Genomic DNA, 19,327 nt, shown 5'->3' on the forward strand with positions numbered 1-19,327 from the left:
CTTCATTCCGCGTCTGGCTTTGAATTTTTTTTGCGATAGGATGATTTTACTAGACCATATATGGAAACTCCATGTAACACTTTTGGCTCTCATATGCCATTACTATACTTTATTAACTCTAGAAATAGGTATAAAAATCTACAAATATACAGTAAAAAGCAATGTTTTCTTACACGACTACCCTTGGGTAGGTAAAGTTTGCTGTACTAAATATTCCACCTTCCAATTGGAACTAAGAGCGCTTCCCATTAGTCAAAACTGGTCGGCCAGACCGGTACGTTCGAGAACAGAATTCCGTTGTTTGTTCAGATTGGTCCTATCAGATCAGTCATTCCATGAATATAATAAACTGTTGTGGTGGATTTTTTGGAAAATCTCGTAGAAAAGACCAGCCGGCCGTTTCTGGTTAATGGAAGGCGCCTTTTAAGAGTTGTAAACAAAACAGACGCCGACTTTCGCTTACATTTTGAGGAACGGCCAAATGTTGAACCTGTGGTGGGCAAGATGTCGGTGTCATCTCATACTTTATTATGCATGCATCTTGTTTTAAAGGAAAACAATATCCAAATGAAACAATAGAATGCCTTTTGGATATAACGAGTATTGTCCAACTATTTTCGACATTTTAAATTGCTGTTTACAAATTTAAAAAGGGAACTCAAACATTTGATCAAATTGTCTACTAAAAGTACTGACAGAACCTCTGAAATTCTACAATCTATGTCAAGTCATTCTGGGCAACAGGTTGATTGACAGTATTTTGAACTGCCCTGTTTCTCTCCCCCTCCCCCTGGTGCAGTGTGATTGTCCAGGTAAGGGTAGTCTTCAAAAGGGCTGTTGTTCGTTTTTTTCCTTATCTAGTAGGATTCATATTTTGCACATTCATCACTCAACAGTAGTTTCTATTCGATTTTCGAGCAACAATCAATTTGTCCTTTTCAAGACTTCATTCACCACAACGATCACACTATACGAACTACTTTAGCTCTGGGATTAAATCTATCTATAACCTTCAGGGAGGGAGGTTCAACAGGGATCAGTGCAATGTGCATTGTTAGCGGCACCCCGATCATAACCTATCGTCTTCTAATAATTTGTACATCTCGAATATATTGAAAACTCGGGATAAAAAATTAAAATGTTTCTGATTTAATTACTACAAATTGTATCACTGCTATGTGTCCTTAGTATCCGTCTTGGATTGAATTGTATTGTCAATTTTCATGTTTCAATTGAATGCAACTACAACCAATTTAGATTCTTTGAAAGCCATTTGTTACTCACTTGTAAAGAAAAATCCTGTTAATGTCTTACATTGTAATAAATGACCTGGGCAACAAGGTTTTTTCGTTCCAACGGGGTGTTCATGTTATGCAAGTTCGGTAAAACGGGATTTTAAACAATGTTACAATAGCCTAATATAAACTTATATTTAAAAAAAAAAAACAGTATTTCACATAATATACAGTTCTTTAAATAGTTCCATGAAATATGTACTGCTTCTTGGTATGCATGTTCAGAGTATTTGGTATTCAACTGGTATCAAAACTAACCAGCAGCTACTGCTCTAAAATGCGGTCAAGTGTCCCATTATCAAGAACAGTGTCATCATAGTTAGTCCCCTCTTGTAACAATAGTGTCATGGATTCTCTTCCAATGTAAGCACTCGGCACTTGAGTTCACAAGAACGTCACTGACTCATCTCCGTTTGGTGAGTGGGCCTGTAACATAGATTGACATGAGGCGATAAGCAAAAGTGGAAACCCAACGTGTGTTCAACCCGGGGGGACTCCCTATAATGGTCTATAAGGGGAGGCTCCGCCCGAAAAGGGTACCTTTTTCAGGCTTCAGGTATATAAAAGTGTAGGGATTTCACAAGTTTAGGTATACGAAAGGGTATGGAAATCTGTCATTTAGGATTTTAAAAGGACCTTTAATAAATAAATATTTCAAACAGATGCAATTTACGGCTGTATAATTTCAGTTTATAAAGCGCTACTTGAAAATGAAAAGAAAATGTTGTGTTTTAAGTCTACACCATGACTTTCAGGTATATGAAAGGGTACCTTTTTTCATGAAAAGGTATACGAAAGGGGTACAATTTCTGGGAAAATGGTATATAACAGGGTAAGAGGTAGGAGCTCGGGGCGGATCCTCCCCGTACAAAGCTTTGTTGGGTACCCCCCCCCCCTGGATTGCGCAGAGTGATCATCACGAACTCCTTAGCTAATGCTACTTAGATTCTAGAGCATCAGTGGTTAAAGAGAAAGGCAGTAGTCTTCACCTTTTTGAGAGATTTTGCTCATCGAGCCAAGAGAGTATTACAAAACATCAGGTTTACATATATAAATTAGTGTGTAGGGAGTAAATGTTAATTAAATTTTTCCAAATTAAGAAGAAGTTCTGTTACCGCAATGCTTAAAAAATAAATTACGACATAAAGGACCCTACACAGCCAAGCCTTTGTTTTTGTTTTTGTTAACATACTGGAATTTCTGTATTGTATTTTTCGTGGAAACGGGTATACTTCGCGTGAATAATTTTTGCGATTTGGCCGAAAAATACATCGCGGGTCCTTGATTTGGCGATTTTTTGGAAATCGCGAAAATTAAGTCCCGCAAAAATAAGTAAAAATAAAAATAAGGTATTCATTAAAACAAACAGGAAAGTCCTCATTGTAGAGGGCATGTCGTTTTTGGTGTCAATCGTGCTCTGGTTTTAAACAAGTTCGCCCTCTATTAAGACAATTCTTACCTTTCTTATCTTCAGCAACTCTACATGTGATACTTGGCACTGACTTCACGTGGATGAACTTCAATCTGGCGCCCGATAAACCAACAGCAACAAGAGATTTGCCCAGGCAAGCTCCTAAACAGTAAGGTCGCTCTTCAATGTCAAGCACACTGAGAAGATCACCAGATCTGATGTTAAACAATCGAAGAAAGTTGTCCTTGCTGCAACAAACCAGAGATTCGCAATCTACAAACTTACAATCAACAATGTCATTTTGACTTTGGAGAAACCTGTGGAGTATTTCTCCTGTTTTTGCATCTAGGACGTGTACGCCATTACCTTCATCGAGGGAGTTCCAGGTCACAACAAACTCTTCTTGGGGAGAGAAAGTTAATTGTCCAGTATACTCTCCTTGAACAAACCATTTTGAACTTTTTTCCCACATAAGAGAGGAATCGTTGTTCCATAAACTGATTGTTACCTTGTTGATATCAAGACCGGTTGGGTTTCTCTTCATATCCTCATAAGTACTGGTTAACACTTGTTGTTGGGTACTGCAACAAACACGTATTATAGGAAGATCTTCTTCAAAATCTCTGGTCCTCACAGACGCAATAACCTCTCCGTTAGTTATGTTCACCACTTTAACACTGACGTAAGATCTCCATGCATCCATCCAACGACCTATTAGTTCTCCAGAAATTGGAATAAATCGATCGGTATTCATCAGTTTACAATTAAGAGGCCGAATGCATTCTGTCAAATCAAAATTCCAAAGTTGCAGAACGTTTTGATTTGAACACTGTAAAACACCTTCCCTCACTGGTAAAAGAAAACCTGGGTGGACATTTATAATCTTTGTTATTTTTAAACTTGGCAAATTAATTGACCTGACGTGAATTTGTTGATCTTGCGATGATGGATCATCAGTTGGTTCTGAAGTGCAATAAGTAGTATCTCCATTTTGAGAAAATATAATTCGTTGTACTTTTTGCTCTTTGCCAGAACAAGTGTTGTTTAGAAGGGCAATGTTTACAGCGCTGACAAACTTGAGATTGGGGCTGCTAATCAATGCCTTGTCATTGGTAAGCATGATGTACATTCCCGCCAACAAGTCGGGAATAACATTGTGTACTTTGTTAAACCAGCAAGAAGACTGTCTCTGTTCGAGAAAATCTGACTCAGTTAGGTTGCTTGACTTACAGGGCCACAAAACATAGTCTTGTAGGTGCACTGTTTGAGGTTGTTCTTTTCTTGGGAGGGTTAAAAATGCAAATTGCGTATTCCCACCAAAATAGAGAGTTGTAAAGATACTCATTTTGAGGAAACCACAAACAAGAGTATTGTTGTCTGCAGTAAAGTGCATTAATCCACATACAGAATCTGTCCTTTTACTCATAACACAGCTACCCTCATTTTGTACAAAAAACACAGAAATACAACAAGCAAAGTCAGAAATAGCGATATAGGACCCATCCTGAGAGAGGGCAAAACACGAAATATCTTCATTCCGGTTAATACGGGTCAGTTCTTCGCCATTTTCCATGCTCCACAGAATTATTTCCTTGGTGTTATTTGGAGAATCTGCTAACATACGTTTTTTATCCCCAGAAATTTTGCAGTTAGAAAATGTACAGGTGCTTTTCGGAAAAAGAGATATCAATTCTCCATTGAGAGAATATACACTTCTGAGGCATCCCGGTAAAACAAACTCTCCACTAGGATAAAAAACTACAGATTGATAATACGACAGACTACCTTCTACCTGACGAAAAGCACGTTCTCGTTCAAAGGTATCCCAGCCAAAAAAATCTTTCTTTACAAATGATGTTTTCACCCATTCTTCATTGCCAGTATGAAGAGACCACAAATGAATTGTTCCATTTCTGCACTCGCACACCATACGGTCCAGTTGTTGTGAAACGTCGAAGCAAGCGACCGTATCTGAACAGTAAAATCGGGCCTGAACTGCTCCTAACTGATCTTCCTGGTTTACGTACTTCATGTATGGTAAGTGGGGAAGCTTGGTTTCGAGAACAGCTGCAGCTCTAGAAGATAATTCAGGTCCTCCTTCGTTAAATACGCATTGGAAGAAAAGATGAGGGTTATGTCTTAACAAATAAGAGTGTTTTCGAAGCAACAGAAACAAAGAACTAATAAAAGCTTGATCTTCGAGTTTTTCTGTCACTGTGACCTTCGCTTGCATTTGGACACTGAAAAATTCTTCTAAGCAGCTTGTGGTACTTACACAGAGCTTTGCGTATATCAGCTCTACGTCTGTCACATATGTTGATAGCTCATCCAATTTACCCACTTCAATCATGTGTTGGACACCATGTTGCAAGGCGTATATTTCAGTGTCACTGAATAGTATTTCGCGCACACCTTTTTGCTTGACTCTATCAAGCTCATTCTTACAAAGGCTGGAAAGTATTTCATGCCCTTCTTTCTCTTCCACGGTGAAATCATGCCGACCATAACATGATATATTCGTCAACCAGTCTTTGACCGATTTGTGGAAGAAGTGAAGACAACCATCGCGAACTGGTAACAGTGAAGAGATGCAGGCGATTGCTTTGTTGATTCTTCGCTGAACAGACAAGTGCCTTCCGCTAAGACTCAACAGTCCGTAAACAAACGCTACTGGCAATGGTTCTCTGGAAGCAGTTAAAGCACACAAGAAACTCAACATTTGGTCTTCTTCGACCTTCAGTTCTTTGCAAAGTTCATTTTCTAACCGTTTAAAATGAGAGAGGAAAACGGATGAAATACCCAGTGGTAAGGTACTTTCCAGCTGCTCTTCGGTGAGAAGCGAAACATTTTTTTGGATGAAGTCCACCAGGAAATAAGCATAAAGAAAAACGCCCTCAGATTTATCCACCAGTTTCTGCAACAGATCTTCTGTATGCTCTTCTTCAATTTTATCAATCAGCTGCATTCCTAAAAACAGTTGAATGTCTTTTAAGTTCTCTTCCTGGTTTCCTTCAAGCTGTATAGGCTGCAAGTTTTTTAGGCTCTCTGCGATGTTTATTTCTGATCGGGTTGTCACAAAGAATCGAATCCATTGTGGAAGCTTACAAAACTGATTGGCAATTACATCTAGTAGCTCATTGCGCCCTTGATACTCACTTTCGTCCAGACCATCTATCACCATGAGGATATTCCTTCCAGGGTCAGGTATAGTGCTGAGTGGTTCTTTGAAAAGCAATGCAAACAGTTCTTCCACGCCCATGTTGTTGAGTTCCACTGGCCCCAGATTTCGTGATAGCTGTTCTACAAGAGCATTCTTGTATTCTGGTAGTGCATGACTCAGATGACAGGCCAAGGATTGAAGCATCAACTGGGGTTTCCTGTAACGTACATTGTTATGTTGACAAAAGTGACTTCCTGACAGTCTACCAGCCTTTTGCATTCGTTTGCATACAACAGCAGAAACCACTGATTTCCCCATTCCTGCATCTCCACTAATCACCATCACGCGGTTTTGCGAAGTTAAGTCATCGAGCCAGTCGTCCACTTTTTTGAATATCCACCCTCGAGTTCCTTCCTGGAATCTTTGTGCATGATATTCAATGTCCCCTTTGAACTCAGACTTAGCCAGGGTTTTAAGTAGGTCATCTGCCCTGTCCATCTCTCTTTTTCTCTTTGAGTTCTCGAACTCTTGTTTGACTTCTTGTAGACCGGCTTGTAGAGTTTCATGTACTTCTTCAACAGCTCGACGAGTTTCTTTTTGTGTGTGGGATACGCATTCTAGTTTTGAAATGCTATCCTGAAGTGTTTTGTGGTCTTCTAGTTGGGTCTGACGTGCTTCTTTGACAGCTTGATGCATTTTGTTCTCAATCTGGTGTACTTGTTCCAGCTTAGAAATGCCAGCCGCAAGAGTTTTGTGATCTTCTAGTTGGATTTGAAGTACTTTCTCAACTTGTTGTTGTGTCTCGGTCTGACCCTGACGTATTTCTTTCAGCTGTGACTTGATATCCTCGTCACTATCAGCCCAGTCACGTAACACGTCAAGATAATCATCTTCTCCACAGCGCTCTGCACTTAGTCTATCAATTTCTGCCTGACCCAACCCAAGATCAACAAGAACAGCACTAATTTCCTGCCATAGAGAATTAAAAGTTGGTGTATCAACACAAGTGCTAGTCACATGACCATACAACTCATTGCGAAAAAACTTAATGCGAGCAAGGTTTGCTTCAAGAGAGGTGTCACTTGGGGGCGGCTTAGAGTGCCATCCTGAGGGAGGAGTGGTAAGTCCACAAATGTTGGTCAAAAGGAGGAATAGAAGAGTGATGTCATACGTCTTGGAGTCTGGTGTGGCTCCACTAGGTGGGAACAGTTTGTCCCACTGAGATTTATTAAGAATTCGCCTACGAGAGAGAACGAGAAGGGTTTTATATTGTAAGTTGAGATCAGAAGCCAGATTTGCAGGAGGATGATAACTATCAAAAACATTCCTTAGAACCGTTGTTCCACCATCAATAAGAAGTCTACTGAGCTTGGCTCCGTTTGTCTTCTGTTCCGAACTGGCCAAAGGCGATGTTGCAGCAGCTGCCATTGAAAACGGTTTTTAGCCAGCTTCTATCGTGTCGTGCAGCCTAAATTGTAAGGCAACACAGTGTAAGTTGTTAAACTGGTCACACTCAGAATTTTAAAGAATTTTAACCATTTCAGCTTGTCAATTTGGTTAACCAAAACCATTGACATCAACTTCTAGATTCTCCTTACAGGTCTTTTGAGTTCCATGTATTGCTTTGTATATTCTCATGCCAAACAATGGAAAGAAATCAGATTTTGGTCACTGTTGAGCCTGTGCCATATAAGTCTTCTATTGTGAATATATCTTGCAATACGTGCCGCGCGAGCCTAGCAATCGCCAAATTTACTCGTAAGGTGTAAACTATTAAGCTTCGTAAACTTCGAGATAGTGAACAAATTTAAGAGTAATTCAATTTGTTCAATTCAACTGAGCCATGAAGACGAATCGTTTGAGCATAAATTAATTTTCAATTATGTGCCACAAACTGACAAGTTAACTCCCCTGCACTTTCTGTCTTACTAGAAAGCATGTTCCTTCGCACTGTACATGTATCTTTAGGGCAGCAACTTTGTTCATTCGGATAACAGTGGACTGAAAGCCACATATTATGAGATCATGCAATAATTGCATAGCTGATAGTGAAACGCATATGTTAATTTGTGGCTGTTGATGGAATGTTTTGCTGCCTTTTTAATATTGGGAAACAACATTCGGTAACTTTCAATATACAGTAGATTTTCAATTTCTATTTTGTTTGCTCTATCCTTGACTATTCAGTTAGTCATAGACATAAAGCTTAGACGTAGACATAAGCTCAATAGTTTACGAATTCGCATATGTTGCGCATGAGATATCTTCAGTGACGCGGATATGCTAACAAATTCATTTCGTCGACATCACCATTTCTATTTGATTCTTACATATCCCTCGGAAAAGTCTCGCGAAATTAGAGGCCAAATAATCGACTTCACATGCTTGGAACATGTTAGTAAACCAGGTTTAAAGCAAAAGTTAACAAAAGGGCATTATTCGACAAAATGAAACTGCCATTACACTAAACGACGACATTGGCGATGTTACCTTGTTACTCCCACCATTCTACTCCAGTGTCCCATGTTCCCTTTCCCGCTGTTGTTGTGTTTTTGTCACATAGTCGATGTCTCGGCCAATTCCGTGCTTGTTGTATCCGACGGCTTTCGGTAACAATGTGGCAAGCTACTCAAAACTTGACTAACCACATTTGCATTTTTGATCTCGCTCGGCGCCAAATATGAAAGCAAATTGATGGAGTGATTGACAGATTGTTTCGCACCAATGCGCGTTTATCAGATTTTGACAAAATAAATTGAAAATAGATGCTACAATCACAGCATGACGCTTGTCTGTTCAGCTGTGAAACAATTTGGAAACCATGGAATGAATTTGTACTAAAACTCGAAGGATTACATGCTCTTTAACCTGTTCGGCTTGCTAGAACGTAGAATTTAGTCCTTATTTATTGATTGCAGGGTTAAATCGTCTATCAGAGAACCTGAGCATAAGATTGGTCTTAAAAACGAGTCCCGTATAAACGTAGTAGAGCGTGTAAATCGTATTGCAATGACATTAAATCGTTTTTATGCCTTTTAAGGTTCGTGTGCTGAAAATTGCTTTGACCTTTTTTTAACTTTTACAAAACCTAAAAACACACATCGAATTTAGTTGTAATGTTCAGCTATACAAGATCTTGTCACAGCAAGTATACCTTGTTTTAGAATGCTCTGAATGGTAAGCAAAAACAAGCCTATGATTTAAAAATCTGGAAAGTTCGATTCGACTTAGAACCACAACAAAAAACACAAGAGACAAATAAAACCCTTTTGTATATATTTACTTTTTGCCTGTTCAAAAAACGATGAGACGGTTACAATATTAGCAAAATCTTCACAAAAGATTCTCTTTTAAGATATATCACTTTTAAGATATATCACTTAACTATCGTGAATTGCCCCGAGGAAGGTTTGATAAAACCAAAACATCGGCAAAACCATTTCCAATGTTTTTAACATTTACTTTACTGTCTGTGGTTGTCTTTGCAATGTCTTCTTTGCATTTACATATACTGATAATTTCGGTCACCAGCTCTCATTAAGAGGCAGATAACACATGAAGACTATCTAATAATAATTAAATTATAATTAAAATATTTATACCGGGTAGCCACTTCAGTTCCACAACATCTATCAATGTGGGCCCTGTTAAAGTTTAATAACCCGGGAATAACATAACAAAGTTAAAAAGTAAAAAGACAATAGACAACTGGCATTAAAAATTCTACAATACAATAACATGTTAAAAACGCTACAGATTATATATAATAAAATGCACTTTTTGAGATTTCCAGCTTAATTTTGTCAATAAAAAGGTTCCTGCTGAATCTCGTATGATAAAAGTGAATGTCTTTATCTATCGTGTTGTAAAAGTGAATGTCACTACACTCAATGTTACTATTTGAAGCACCACGCTAAAAAATTTTTTTTTTGCTTTCATTAATCTAGGGCAGCATTGAGTTTTGAGGTTTAACTGAATAGAGTAACCATTCAATCGTAATGTTCATTGGAATATCGAATGCTGTTATGTTTTGCATGGCCAGGTGGGTTGAGGCATATAAACGCCTGTAAAACTGAAAACTAAAGTTTACGATCAATATCTAAAACTTTCACTTCTACGTGTTAATGAACATGGGATGTTAGTTAGATCAGAAAACACATAAAATATTACTCATCAATCAATTAATCAATCAATCAATCAATCAATCAATCAGTCAGTCAGTCAGTCAAACTTGATTTGTTGATAGCGAAACAAAATAGTTATGTAACTAATGAAGTTGTTGCCCACGTCTAAATAACTAGTTATCATTTTACCATAAAAAATGATTAAAGAAACTACACTTTTTATGAAAATACTTCAGAAAGCAAAGCTAGATTAAAATATACCGTAAAAACTTTTGAACTAACCTAACCTAACACTCTTTTACTTGGACAGTTCCTTAAAAAAGTTCCATTTAAAATGCACTTCAGCATTTTTTTGCGTGTGTCAATGTATTTGGTATTCAACTGATATAAGTACTGCCTTCAGTTCGTGGATCGGCTTTTCTGCTCTGAAATTCGGTCAAGATATTCCAGCATCAATACAAGTGTCATTGGTTCTCTTCCAAGATGAGCACTTCATGAGTTCTCCAGTTACCATGTCATCGAAGGCTGTGTGTCTATCTCACTTCTGTTTGACGAATGAACCTGAAAAAGATGGAGACGTAGTGACATGTAAACTTGAAGGACCCTAGTCAGCCACGCCTTTGTTTTTTTACATACGAGAATTTCGTGGAGCGTGTCTAAAGGAAAGATTTCAATGTGAAACTGCCAAAAGTAATTAAACCGACTTCAAGTGCAATAAGATTTCACTTCCCCATACAGTTTTCATAATTTTGATGGCATCGAAAATGGCGGAGGCTGACTATGATCATTTAATGTTCAACTGATAAATTTCACCTGCAAGCAAACAAAAGAATGATAGAATAAATAGTCAATTTTTAAAAAGCATTTGTGACAGTTTAAGACCTCAGTGAAGCAAACGCAAAAGGATGAAAGAGGATTTTTTTTAACATGCAAAATGTCCGAATTTAGATGGCAGAGAAAATGGCGGAGACTGACTAGGATCCTTAAAAATCCCAACGGGTGTACAAATATTTCAAATGCACGTCAGGGTGATCACCAAAATCATATTGGGAAGCTTCTACTTTCCTTGCACTCACATTGTATACTTAGACATCTCAAAAGAAAAGCGCAAGTTTTACATTTTCACGTAGTCAATCGACATTCAGCTCAGTTGAGTTCTGCCTACAGCAACATTTAAGTTAAACACATGAATTAAAAGTTCTTCGCAATCGTGACATAACACTTTCATTTTATCAAAATTTTGTCATGAAGTGTATCTACTGGGAAAATTAGAAATTTGCATTGCAGTATACTATCTACACAACAACGAAACATTTGACAGTAAGCGCGTAAGAAAATTAATAAGGACATTTTACATGAAGTCATTTCTAACCTTGCTTCTTTTCAGCGTCTTTCATTCTTGGCAACTCTACATGGATGAATTTCAATCTGGCGCCAGATAAACCAATGGCGACAAGAGACTGACCAAGACAAGCTCCGACACAGTAAGGTCGCTCTTCAATGTCTAACACACTGAGCAGATCACCAGATCGGACATTAAACAATCGAAGAAAGTTGTCCCCACTGCAGCAAATCAGAGTGTCGACATTACCAACAAACTTACAGTCAACAATGTCATTTTGGTCTTTGAGCAAGGTGTGGCGTGTTTCTCCGGTTTTTGCATCAAGAATGTGTAGACCATAGCCGGCATGGAAGGAACCCCACGTGACGACAAAGTCTTCTTCAGGGGAGAATATGAAGTGTGGCGTTGAAAGGTCAAGGATGTACCATGTTGAGCTTCTTTCCCATACAGCACGCTCAAGCGAAGTGTTATTTCTTAAACTAACTGTCAGCTCTTCTATTTTTGTATCCAAAATATATGGCACGTACTTACTGGAACAGATAAGCAGCTGATTACGACTATTCAATGCAATAAACAGTATACAATTATCGTCTTTCTTGCAAACTCTTATCCTGAGAGATGAGACACATTCTCCATTGGTAACATTTATGACGTCCACAATTCCAAAAGTCTTCGAAACAAGTGAAACCTCTATTTTTGAGAGGAGATTGTTTAAAGCTAGCAAATCGCCTGTATTTGAAGTGTCATCAAAATCTAATGATTCGTCTCGTTCTTCTGAGTCATTCTCCACATGTATTTCTAAAGAGTCGTCTTCTTCTGACAAATTATGGAAATCCGATAACTCATCAGGTGGTAATGAACTAAAACATAATTGACAGACTATTAGCTCATCTGATAAACGAGTAAGCTCTTCAGTCCCTGTTGGTCCGGCAAAAGCTCGAATACGTTCAGTCAGCTCAAACTTCCACAGCTCTGGTTTTTGATCTTTCAAACATATTACAACACCATCCTTCATGGGGATAAGACACAGTGATTTGCAAGTAAAAGTCTTTTTCGACAGGAATTCTTGACTTGACATTCGGATCACAGTTACTAGTACCTCACTAGTATCATATCCATTTCCATCTGAACTAACAAGATAAATTGCATCTCCTTCAGAAGAAAATAAAACCTCTTTGACAACTTGATTGGTAGAAGCAGTGGTCACTTCATTTAACAGATCAACATTGATTGCGGTGACGTACTTGAAAGATGGGCTACCAACTAATGCTGTTTCCTCATTTAAGTTCTTGTAGAATCCCGTCTCTAAGGATGGAAAAACACTATAAAGTTTGTTCTCCCAGCTAGAGCGCAAACCCTCATTGAAAAAGTCTTCTCCCACCGCTGTCATTGGTTCAATCGGCCATAAGACGAAGTCTGTTGTAGGTAAATTTTGATGTCTGCGGAAAAATGTCTCGAGATTACTCTTGAATGGACAAAGGAAAAATGATGGACTGTTTTGAGACACCCAACCAAATCGACGCCAACCACAGTCAAGGGATTCCATCCTATAATTCAAGTAAGCACAAACAAGGGTTTCGTTATCTGGTGTGAAGTGCATCAAACAACTCGCCGCATTCCTACACTTGAACAAACGATGTCCATGCGACCCGTCCACATCAACAAGGTAGACAGAACCAGCAAGATCACCTAAAGCGATTCGCGAGCCATCTTGGGAGATCGCAAAAGACGTAATAACATCATTTCCTACTATGCGCTTTAGCTCTTCACCATTATCCAAACTCCATAAGACAACTGTTTTCGGTTCATCAAGAGAGTCTGTTAAAATAATTGTTCCTTTGTCTCTAGGAATAGCACAATGCGAGAAAGTGCAGTTACTACTTGGAAAGAGATCAACTAAGTCTCCTTTGAGAGTGTAAACACTTCTGAGGGTTCCTGGTAAGACAGATTTTCCACTTGGATGGAAAACGACAGAACGATAAAAAGTCAAATCTGGAAGCATCCTTGTTCCATCATACCCCGATTCGGACCTTATCACACGATACGCACCTCCATCAGGAATTTTAATTCCTGATGGAGTCACCATAATGATGCACACTTTCATAGTTTCTCTCTACCGATGAGGGTCGAATCCATTCCCTGTTACCAGTCTCAAGAGACCACATATGGATTGTCCCATCTTTGCACTCGCACACCATGTAGTCCATTTCAGATGAAACATCGAAACATGCCACAGTATCTGAACAGTAATATTGGGCTTGAACTGCTCCTTTCTGTTCTTCTTTGTCTAAGTATTTCATGTATGGTACATTGGAAAGTCTACTTTCCAGGATCGCTACCGTTCGAGAAGAAAGCTCAGGAGATCCTTCATTGATCACACTTTGGAACCAAAGATGCGGATGATCTCTTAACAAGTAAGCGTGTTTTCTTAAAATTTTGAACAAAGAGCTTAAAAGAGAATGACTTTGCTCACTGAGCGAGTCTGCCTTAACGCGCTTCTGAACACTACGAATATCCTCTGTGGAAGCCGTGCTGTTCACACAAAGTTTCGCATAAATGAGTTCTACGTCGGTCACATACATCTTCACCAGCTCCTCTACGTTGCAGGAACTTGCACCCGATTCATCTACCTCCATCATGTGCTGGACACCATGTTGCAAAGCGTACCTTTCAATGTCACTGAACTGTGTATCGTGTACACCTTTTCGCTTGATGCTGTCAAGCTCTTTCCTGCAAAGGTTGAAAAGAATCTCATGGCCTTCTTTATCGTCCACTGTGAAGTAGTGTTGACGAAAGCATGTCGTAATCGTTAACCAGTCTTTGACTGATTTGTGGAAGAAGTGAAGACAATCATCCCGAACTGGTAACAGTGGAGAGATGCAGGCGATTGTTTCGCTTACTTTTCTTTTTACAGACGAAGGACTTCCTCTAAGATTAAACAGTCTGGAAACAAATGCAACTGGCAATGGTGCTCGGGAAGCGGTTAAAGCACACAAGAAACTCAACATTTGGTCTTTCTCTATCCTCAGCTCTTTGTAAAGTTCATTTTCTAGCCGTTTAAAACGGGAATCATAACCGGATGAAATACCCAACGGCAAGTTACTTTCCAGCTGCTCTTGGGTGAGAAAAGAAACATTCTGTTGGATAAAGTCCACCAGGAAATAAGCATAAATGAAAACGCCTTCAGATTTGTCTACCAATTTTCGTAAGAGATCTTCCTTATGCTCCTTTTTAATTGTATCAATCAGCTGTGTTTCAAAGAACAGTTGAATGTCTTTTTTGTTCTCTTCCTGGTTTCCTTCAAGCTGTACAGGCTGCAAGTTTTTCAAGCTCTCTGCGATGTTTATTTCTGATCGTGTTGTCACAAAAAAATCGAATCCACATTGGAAGCTTACAAAACTGATTGGCAATTACATCCAGTAGCTCATTGCGCCCTTGATACTCACTTTCGTCCAGGCCATCTATCACCATGAGGATGTTCCTTCCAGGGTCAGTTATGGTGCTGAGTGGTTCCTTCAATAACAATGCAAACAGCTCTTCTACACCCATGTTGTTTAGTTCCACCGGCCCTAGATTTCGTGATAGCTGTTCTACAAGAGCATTCTTGTATTCCGGTAGAGCATGACTCAGATGACAGGCCAAGGACTGAAGCATTAGCTGAGGGTTTCTGTAACGTCTAATGTTATGTTGACAAAAGTGGCTCCCTGACAGTCTGCCAGCGTTCTCCATTCTTTTGCAAATGACGGCAGAGATTACAGATTTTCCCATCCCTGCAGCTCCGCTAATGACCATCACCCGGTTTGGTGAACTTCTGTCATCTAGCCAATCATCAACTCTTTTGAAGATCCATTCACGGGTTCCTTCCTGGAATCTTTGTGCATGATATTCAATGTCTCCTTTGAATTCGGACTTCGCTAGGTTTCTAAGTAGTTCCTCTGCCCTGTCCATCTCTCTTTTTTTCTTCAATTTCTTGACCTCCTGTTTAACTTCTTCTAAACCGGCTTGAAGTGTTTCATGTACTTCTTCAACAGCTTGACCAGTTGTGGTTTGTGTCTGGGATACACCTTCTAGTCTTGAAATGCTGTCCTGGAAGTGTTTTGTGATCTTCTAGCTGGATTTGAAGTACTTTCTTAACTTGTTGTTGTGTCTCGGTCTGACCCTGACGTATGTCCTTCAGCTGTGACTTGATATCCTCTTCACTATCAGCCCAGTCACGTAACACGTCAAGATAATCGTCTTCTCCACAGCGCTCCGCCTTCAATCTATCAATTTCCGCCTGATTTAAACCAAGAGCAACAAGAACAGCACTTATTTCTAGCCAGAGAGCATTAAAAGTTCGTGTATCAACACCAGTGCTAGACACATGACCGTACAACTCATTGCGGAAAAACTTAACGCGAGCCAGGTTTGCCTCAAGCGAGGTGTCACTGGGGGGTGGCTTGTGTGCCAGCCTGAGAGGGGAGGGGGTAGTCCACAAATGTTGGTCAGAAGGAGAAATAGAAGAGTGATGTCAAATGTTTTAGAGTCTGGTGTGGCTCCACCAGGTGGGAACAGTTGGTCCCACTGAGCAGTACGTAAGACTCTTCTCCTCAGAAGATTATCCAGACTTAGATAATTTGCATTGAGATCAGCAGCCAGGTTTGCAGGGGGATGATAGCTATCGAAAATATCTCTTAGAACCCTTGTTGAACCATCAATAAGAAGTCTGCTGAGCTTGGCTCCATTTGTCTTCTCCACAGAGCTGGTCAGGGGTGATGGTGCAGCAGCTGCCATTTAAAGTATTCCAGCAAAATGTTTACAGCAGTTGTGTAGACCTTTGTTGAACCTAAATTGGCAAGTAACATCAGATCAGTAAACAGGACTTCAACTCAGTCTGGCACCAGTTCCCTGATTTTACTAAATGCTAACAACAGGTGCTCAGGATAGTTACATGTAGGAGTTCCATAAACGTTTCATGGAGTTTTAAAAGCTGGTATAACAAATATTTATATACCAGATTGGTAGCTGTATATTGGCATGATCCCTCCTCAATCAGTTGAAAGAAACACCTTAATTAGCACCTGTGTACCCAATAATAGTTTTTGTTGCCTCAACTTACAACACAAGTGGTAATAACCTTCAACTTTGCAATGCAACAATGATATTTGACACGTTAAAGGGAACTATCGTCATGTTACTCAGCCTTAACATTTCTGAAAACATTTTCGATTATTAAAAACACCCTAGACTCGATTTGAACTGCTCGAGTCCAGCCTTTGATCCTTTTTTTTCGGAGAGGAGCACAGGCTTATTTCCTGAATGGAGGCTTGTAATCACGAAAGCCTTAAAATAATACGGCCATAAAATTGCAGGGGAATTGTAATTTATGATGTTGAAATCAGGCCTGTTGCCTGTATCACTTTTCAATTCTCTCAGAGATGGAAGACAAATATTAACTTGGGGTGGTGGTCATCATGAGCTAGTTTAAATGTTACAAACTCTTAGAAAGGGATATGAAAGGGGCAACGAATAGGGATATGTATCTCTGCCCTGATGTGGGTTTTTATTGCGGTTTTCAGTGAAATGCGAACTATGAAATTCAATCCTCGACCAAAGGTTTATGGTTTTTGCTGCCGTCAATCATCTGATTGGACCTCTCAGGAAACAGAAGTTCACTTCAACCGGGTCAAAAGGTCACGTCTCTTGATTGTGATTGGTGGATTTTGATCCAGTTTGATTGATCCAGTTTGATCCAGGCTTGCATTTTAAAAAAAGGTAATTAAGAACTCTTGGCAATAAACCTGATAAATGCTCCACCACAGGGCAGTCAATACAAGCCACCCTGCCAACAAATACCCCACGGTAGAGACTTATCATTGACTTTCCTGGGGGTCGACCCCTGGAACACCCCTGGGGATTTGTTTTCAGGCCCAAACAAAAACCTTCTTAATCCCTGGGGTATGGGGCATATTTCCCACACCAATTTCCCCAACCCCGGGGACAAAGACGAAGAAAAAATACCTCTATTTAAAGTAAAAACAGACAATTTTTGCCTATTTTTTCGCTCTCTTGGCACTCAGTTTAGCGGAAGGTGACTGATTCACTGTTAGTTTTACTGTTGTGGTACTGCTGACAGAAGCGATTTGTAGATGTCTGTTGTTTTTTTTTACTTTGATCTCCGCGGACAATCTTGGCAACCATGTTTTGTCTCTTAAAGCGCAAAAAATGTGCTTCCACATCCTAAACCAAACACAGCGATTGTCTCTTTATCTATTTCTGTTCCATCCTCTTCTGTATAGAGCATCATCATTGCCTCTTAACTAATTCGCTAATTCCAAGTTTTCTCTTCGTTAAAGATTTATTCGTGTCCCAAGCTTTGAACAATGGTATCTTTTACAGAAAACACTGCGGACTTTTACAAAATGCTATTGACAAGAATAACAAATAGCGGAAAGGTTGCTCATCTTGAAGCTCATTCGGGATTTTGAAAGTGAGGTACCACCTACCAATGTCAAACAAATCCAGGGAGTGTATCCTGGGGGGTCTGGCAGGTTCGTTTCAAAAACAAAACAACGTCCCTACCCCGTGGGACAATATTTGTGACAAAACTGCACTATTCCCCACGTGTTCCCAGGGGTTGATGAGGGGTGTCCCTGGGGCCAGCCCCCGGGAAAGCCAATGATCAATAAGTGCATAATAACCCATCAAATTCCCTGTAAATGTGGGTGTGTAGAAAACAAGAACAGAACTGTCTGCAGTGTGGGCCTTGTATTAAAATAAAATGAAAAGAAATATTCCGGTTCCAGTTCCGGTTTCAGATTCCCTGTTTTCCGCACGCCCGACAAAGGTGCGAAGCCGATGGTGCAGCCAAGATAAAATTAAAAAAAGAATCTGTTTTGTAGTTGATGGTCTTGGAGATATTTTTAGAGAAATGAACGAGAAAAATCGACGACTAGTTGATTACTCTTCCCATCGCCGCTACATTCATGATATTTGGTCGGTAAAATCTTTATCGCGAGCAGATTGTGGATTACATTTGAAACCTTCGCTGAAGTTTTCAGCATGTATCAAAAATCACAAAGTAAGGAAGTTACATTCCTCAAGCACCAGGTTTTGCCTTTCCGAAAGCAACACGTATCTGACTATCAGCCCCTGTAGTATTATTTTTCCATTCAGGATCTGCTTTTACTGAACAGACAAAACATTCCGAAGCGGAAGTGACTGCAGCCGTACACACGACAGCTACAAATCGAAAGCAACATTCATAAAGCAATCGACATTTTAAAAACTTTACCTTCCTATCATACAATGGCTATAAGCCCACAGTTCCTTCAACCGATGCCATGTTTCTCCAAAATGCTGCATTTCATGGTTGGGGCTCGCCTCGAAGGGTGGATGGAAGGTATTTACTGAGTTTCGCTTTCGATCTCGCTCTCATGAGCGACATTTTACCCAACCCTACCCTAGTGGCTAACTATTCAAGAGCAGGAGGGGGTACTCAGGCAAGCGTCTCGCTTTTCCGCATTTAAAAATAATTTGCCCGTAAATTTCGAAATATTACAACATCATAATAAACTATCTTTATTTTTCTCTTCTATCTTTTATCTATTATCTTCAAATCGTAGGCTTCTTATGTCACGGAAATCATATTGCTGACAGATTCCTCTCCCTCCCCAACACAGGCAAACTTCCCGACTTTCCTTTCGCCCAGTATCCCGCGGCACGCTTGTGGAACGCCTGGCAAAAATTGAGACTTATTTTTCCGAAACACGATGCCAGTCGATAACAGAAGAATTGTTGGTCCTGAAGAAACGCAACCAGTTGTTTTTTTAGGAGAAAAGAGCTCTAAAAAACCTCTGGTAATTACAAGAATGTATATTTGTTTTCAAAAGTTTCAATGGTTTTAATTTGAAGCTGGTTTCTTCCAGATTAGCAGCGAAGGGTTGCGACAAGATGGCCGAAAAGTCGACGAACTTCGACCGATGTGTAAGTTGATTAACAAAAATATATGTCAAA

The 19,327-nt window shown here is 39.6% G+C and overlaps 2 protein-coding genes and 1 pseudogene across 6 annotated transcripts in view; 1 reads left to right on the forward strand and 2 right to left on the reverse strand.

Annotated features, from left to right (window-relative positions):
* The window catches only part of LOC144666265 (exosome complex component MTR3-like), a 93,600-nt gene that overhangs the window by 67,320 nt on the left and 6,953 nt on the right, over positions 1 to 19,327 (forward strand). For 2 of the 4 annotated variants that reach the window (XM_078527673.1, XM_078527672.1), the window contains exons 1-2: positions 19,027 to 19,170; positions 19,240 to 19,297. In XM_078527673.1, coding sequence (XP_078383799.1) covers positions 19,084 to 19,170; positions 19,240 to 19,297 — 145 coding nt within the window. In that variant the 5' untranslated portion in view covers positions 19,027 to 19,083. Of the gene's footprint in view, positions 1 to 19,026; positions 19,171 to 19,222; positions 19,298 to 19,327 lie in introns of those variants that run through there. The other 2 variants (XM_078527674.1, XM_078527675.1) reach the window with 2 other exon arrangements.
* Positions 1,134 to 8,527, reverse strand: LOC144666209 (uncharacterized). Its single transcript, XM_078527597.1, has 3 exons — positions 8,357 to 8,527; positions 2,755 to 7,334; positions 1,134 to 1,721 (listed from the first exon to the last, which is right to left on the reverse strand). Exons 2-3 carry the CDS (start codon positions 7,292 to 7,294, stop codon positions 1,699 to 1,701), a joined length of 4,563 nt encoding a protein of 1,520 aa, XP_078383723.1. The 5' UTR covers positions 7,295 to 7,334; positions 8,357 to 8,527; the 3' UTR covers positions 1,134 to 1,698.
* Positions 9,129 to 18,745, reverse strand: LOC144666202 (uncharacterized; annotated as a pseudogene). Its single transcript, XR_013573139.1, has 3 exons — positions 18,606 to 18,745; positions 11,363 to 16,157; positions 9,129 to 10,551 (listed from the first exon to the last, which is right to left on the reverse strand). The product of XR_013573139.1 is annotated as an uncharacterized LOC144666202 (transcript).

The sequence above is a fragment of the Oculina patagonica genome, chromosome 9 (assembly GCF_052425735.1).
Source record: "Oculina patagonica isolate OP01 chromosome 9, crgOcupat, whole genome shotgun sequence".
NCBI lineage: Eukaryota > Metazoa > Cnidaria > Anthozoa > Scleractinia > Oculinidae > Oculina > Oculina patagonica.

Bases quoted from the DNA above. Each gene is read 5' to 3' on its own strand.
- LOC144666209 (XM_078527597.1), bottom strand. From the start codon at position 7,294: ATGGCAGCTGCTGCAACATCGCCTTTGGCCAGTTCGGAACAGAAGACA. The intron at 1,722-2,754 runs GTAAGAATTGTC...TCTATGTTACAG, and splicing joins AGTTGCTGAAGATAAGAAAG to GCCCACTCACCAAACGGAGA.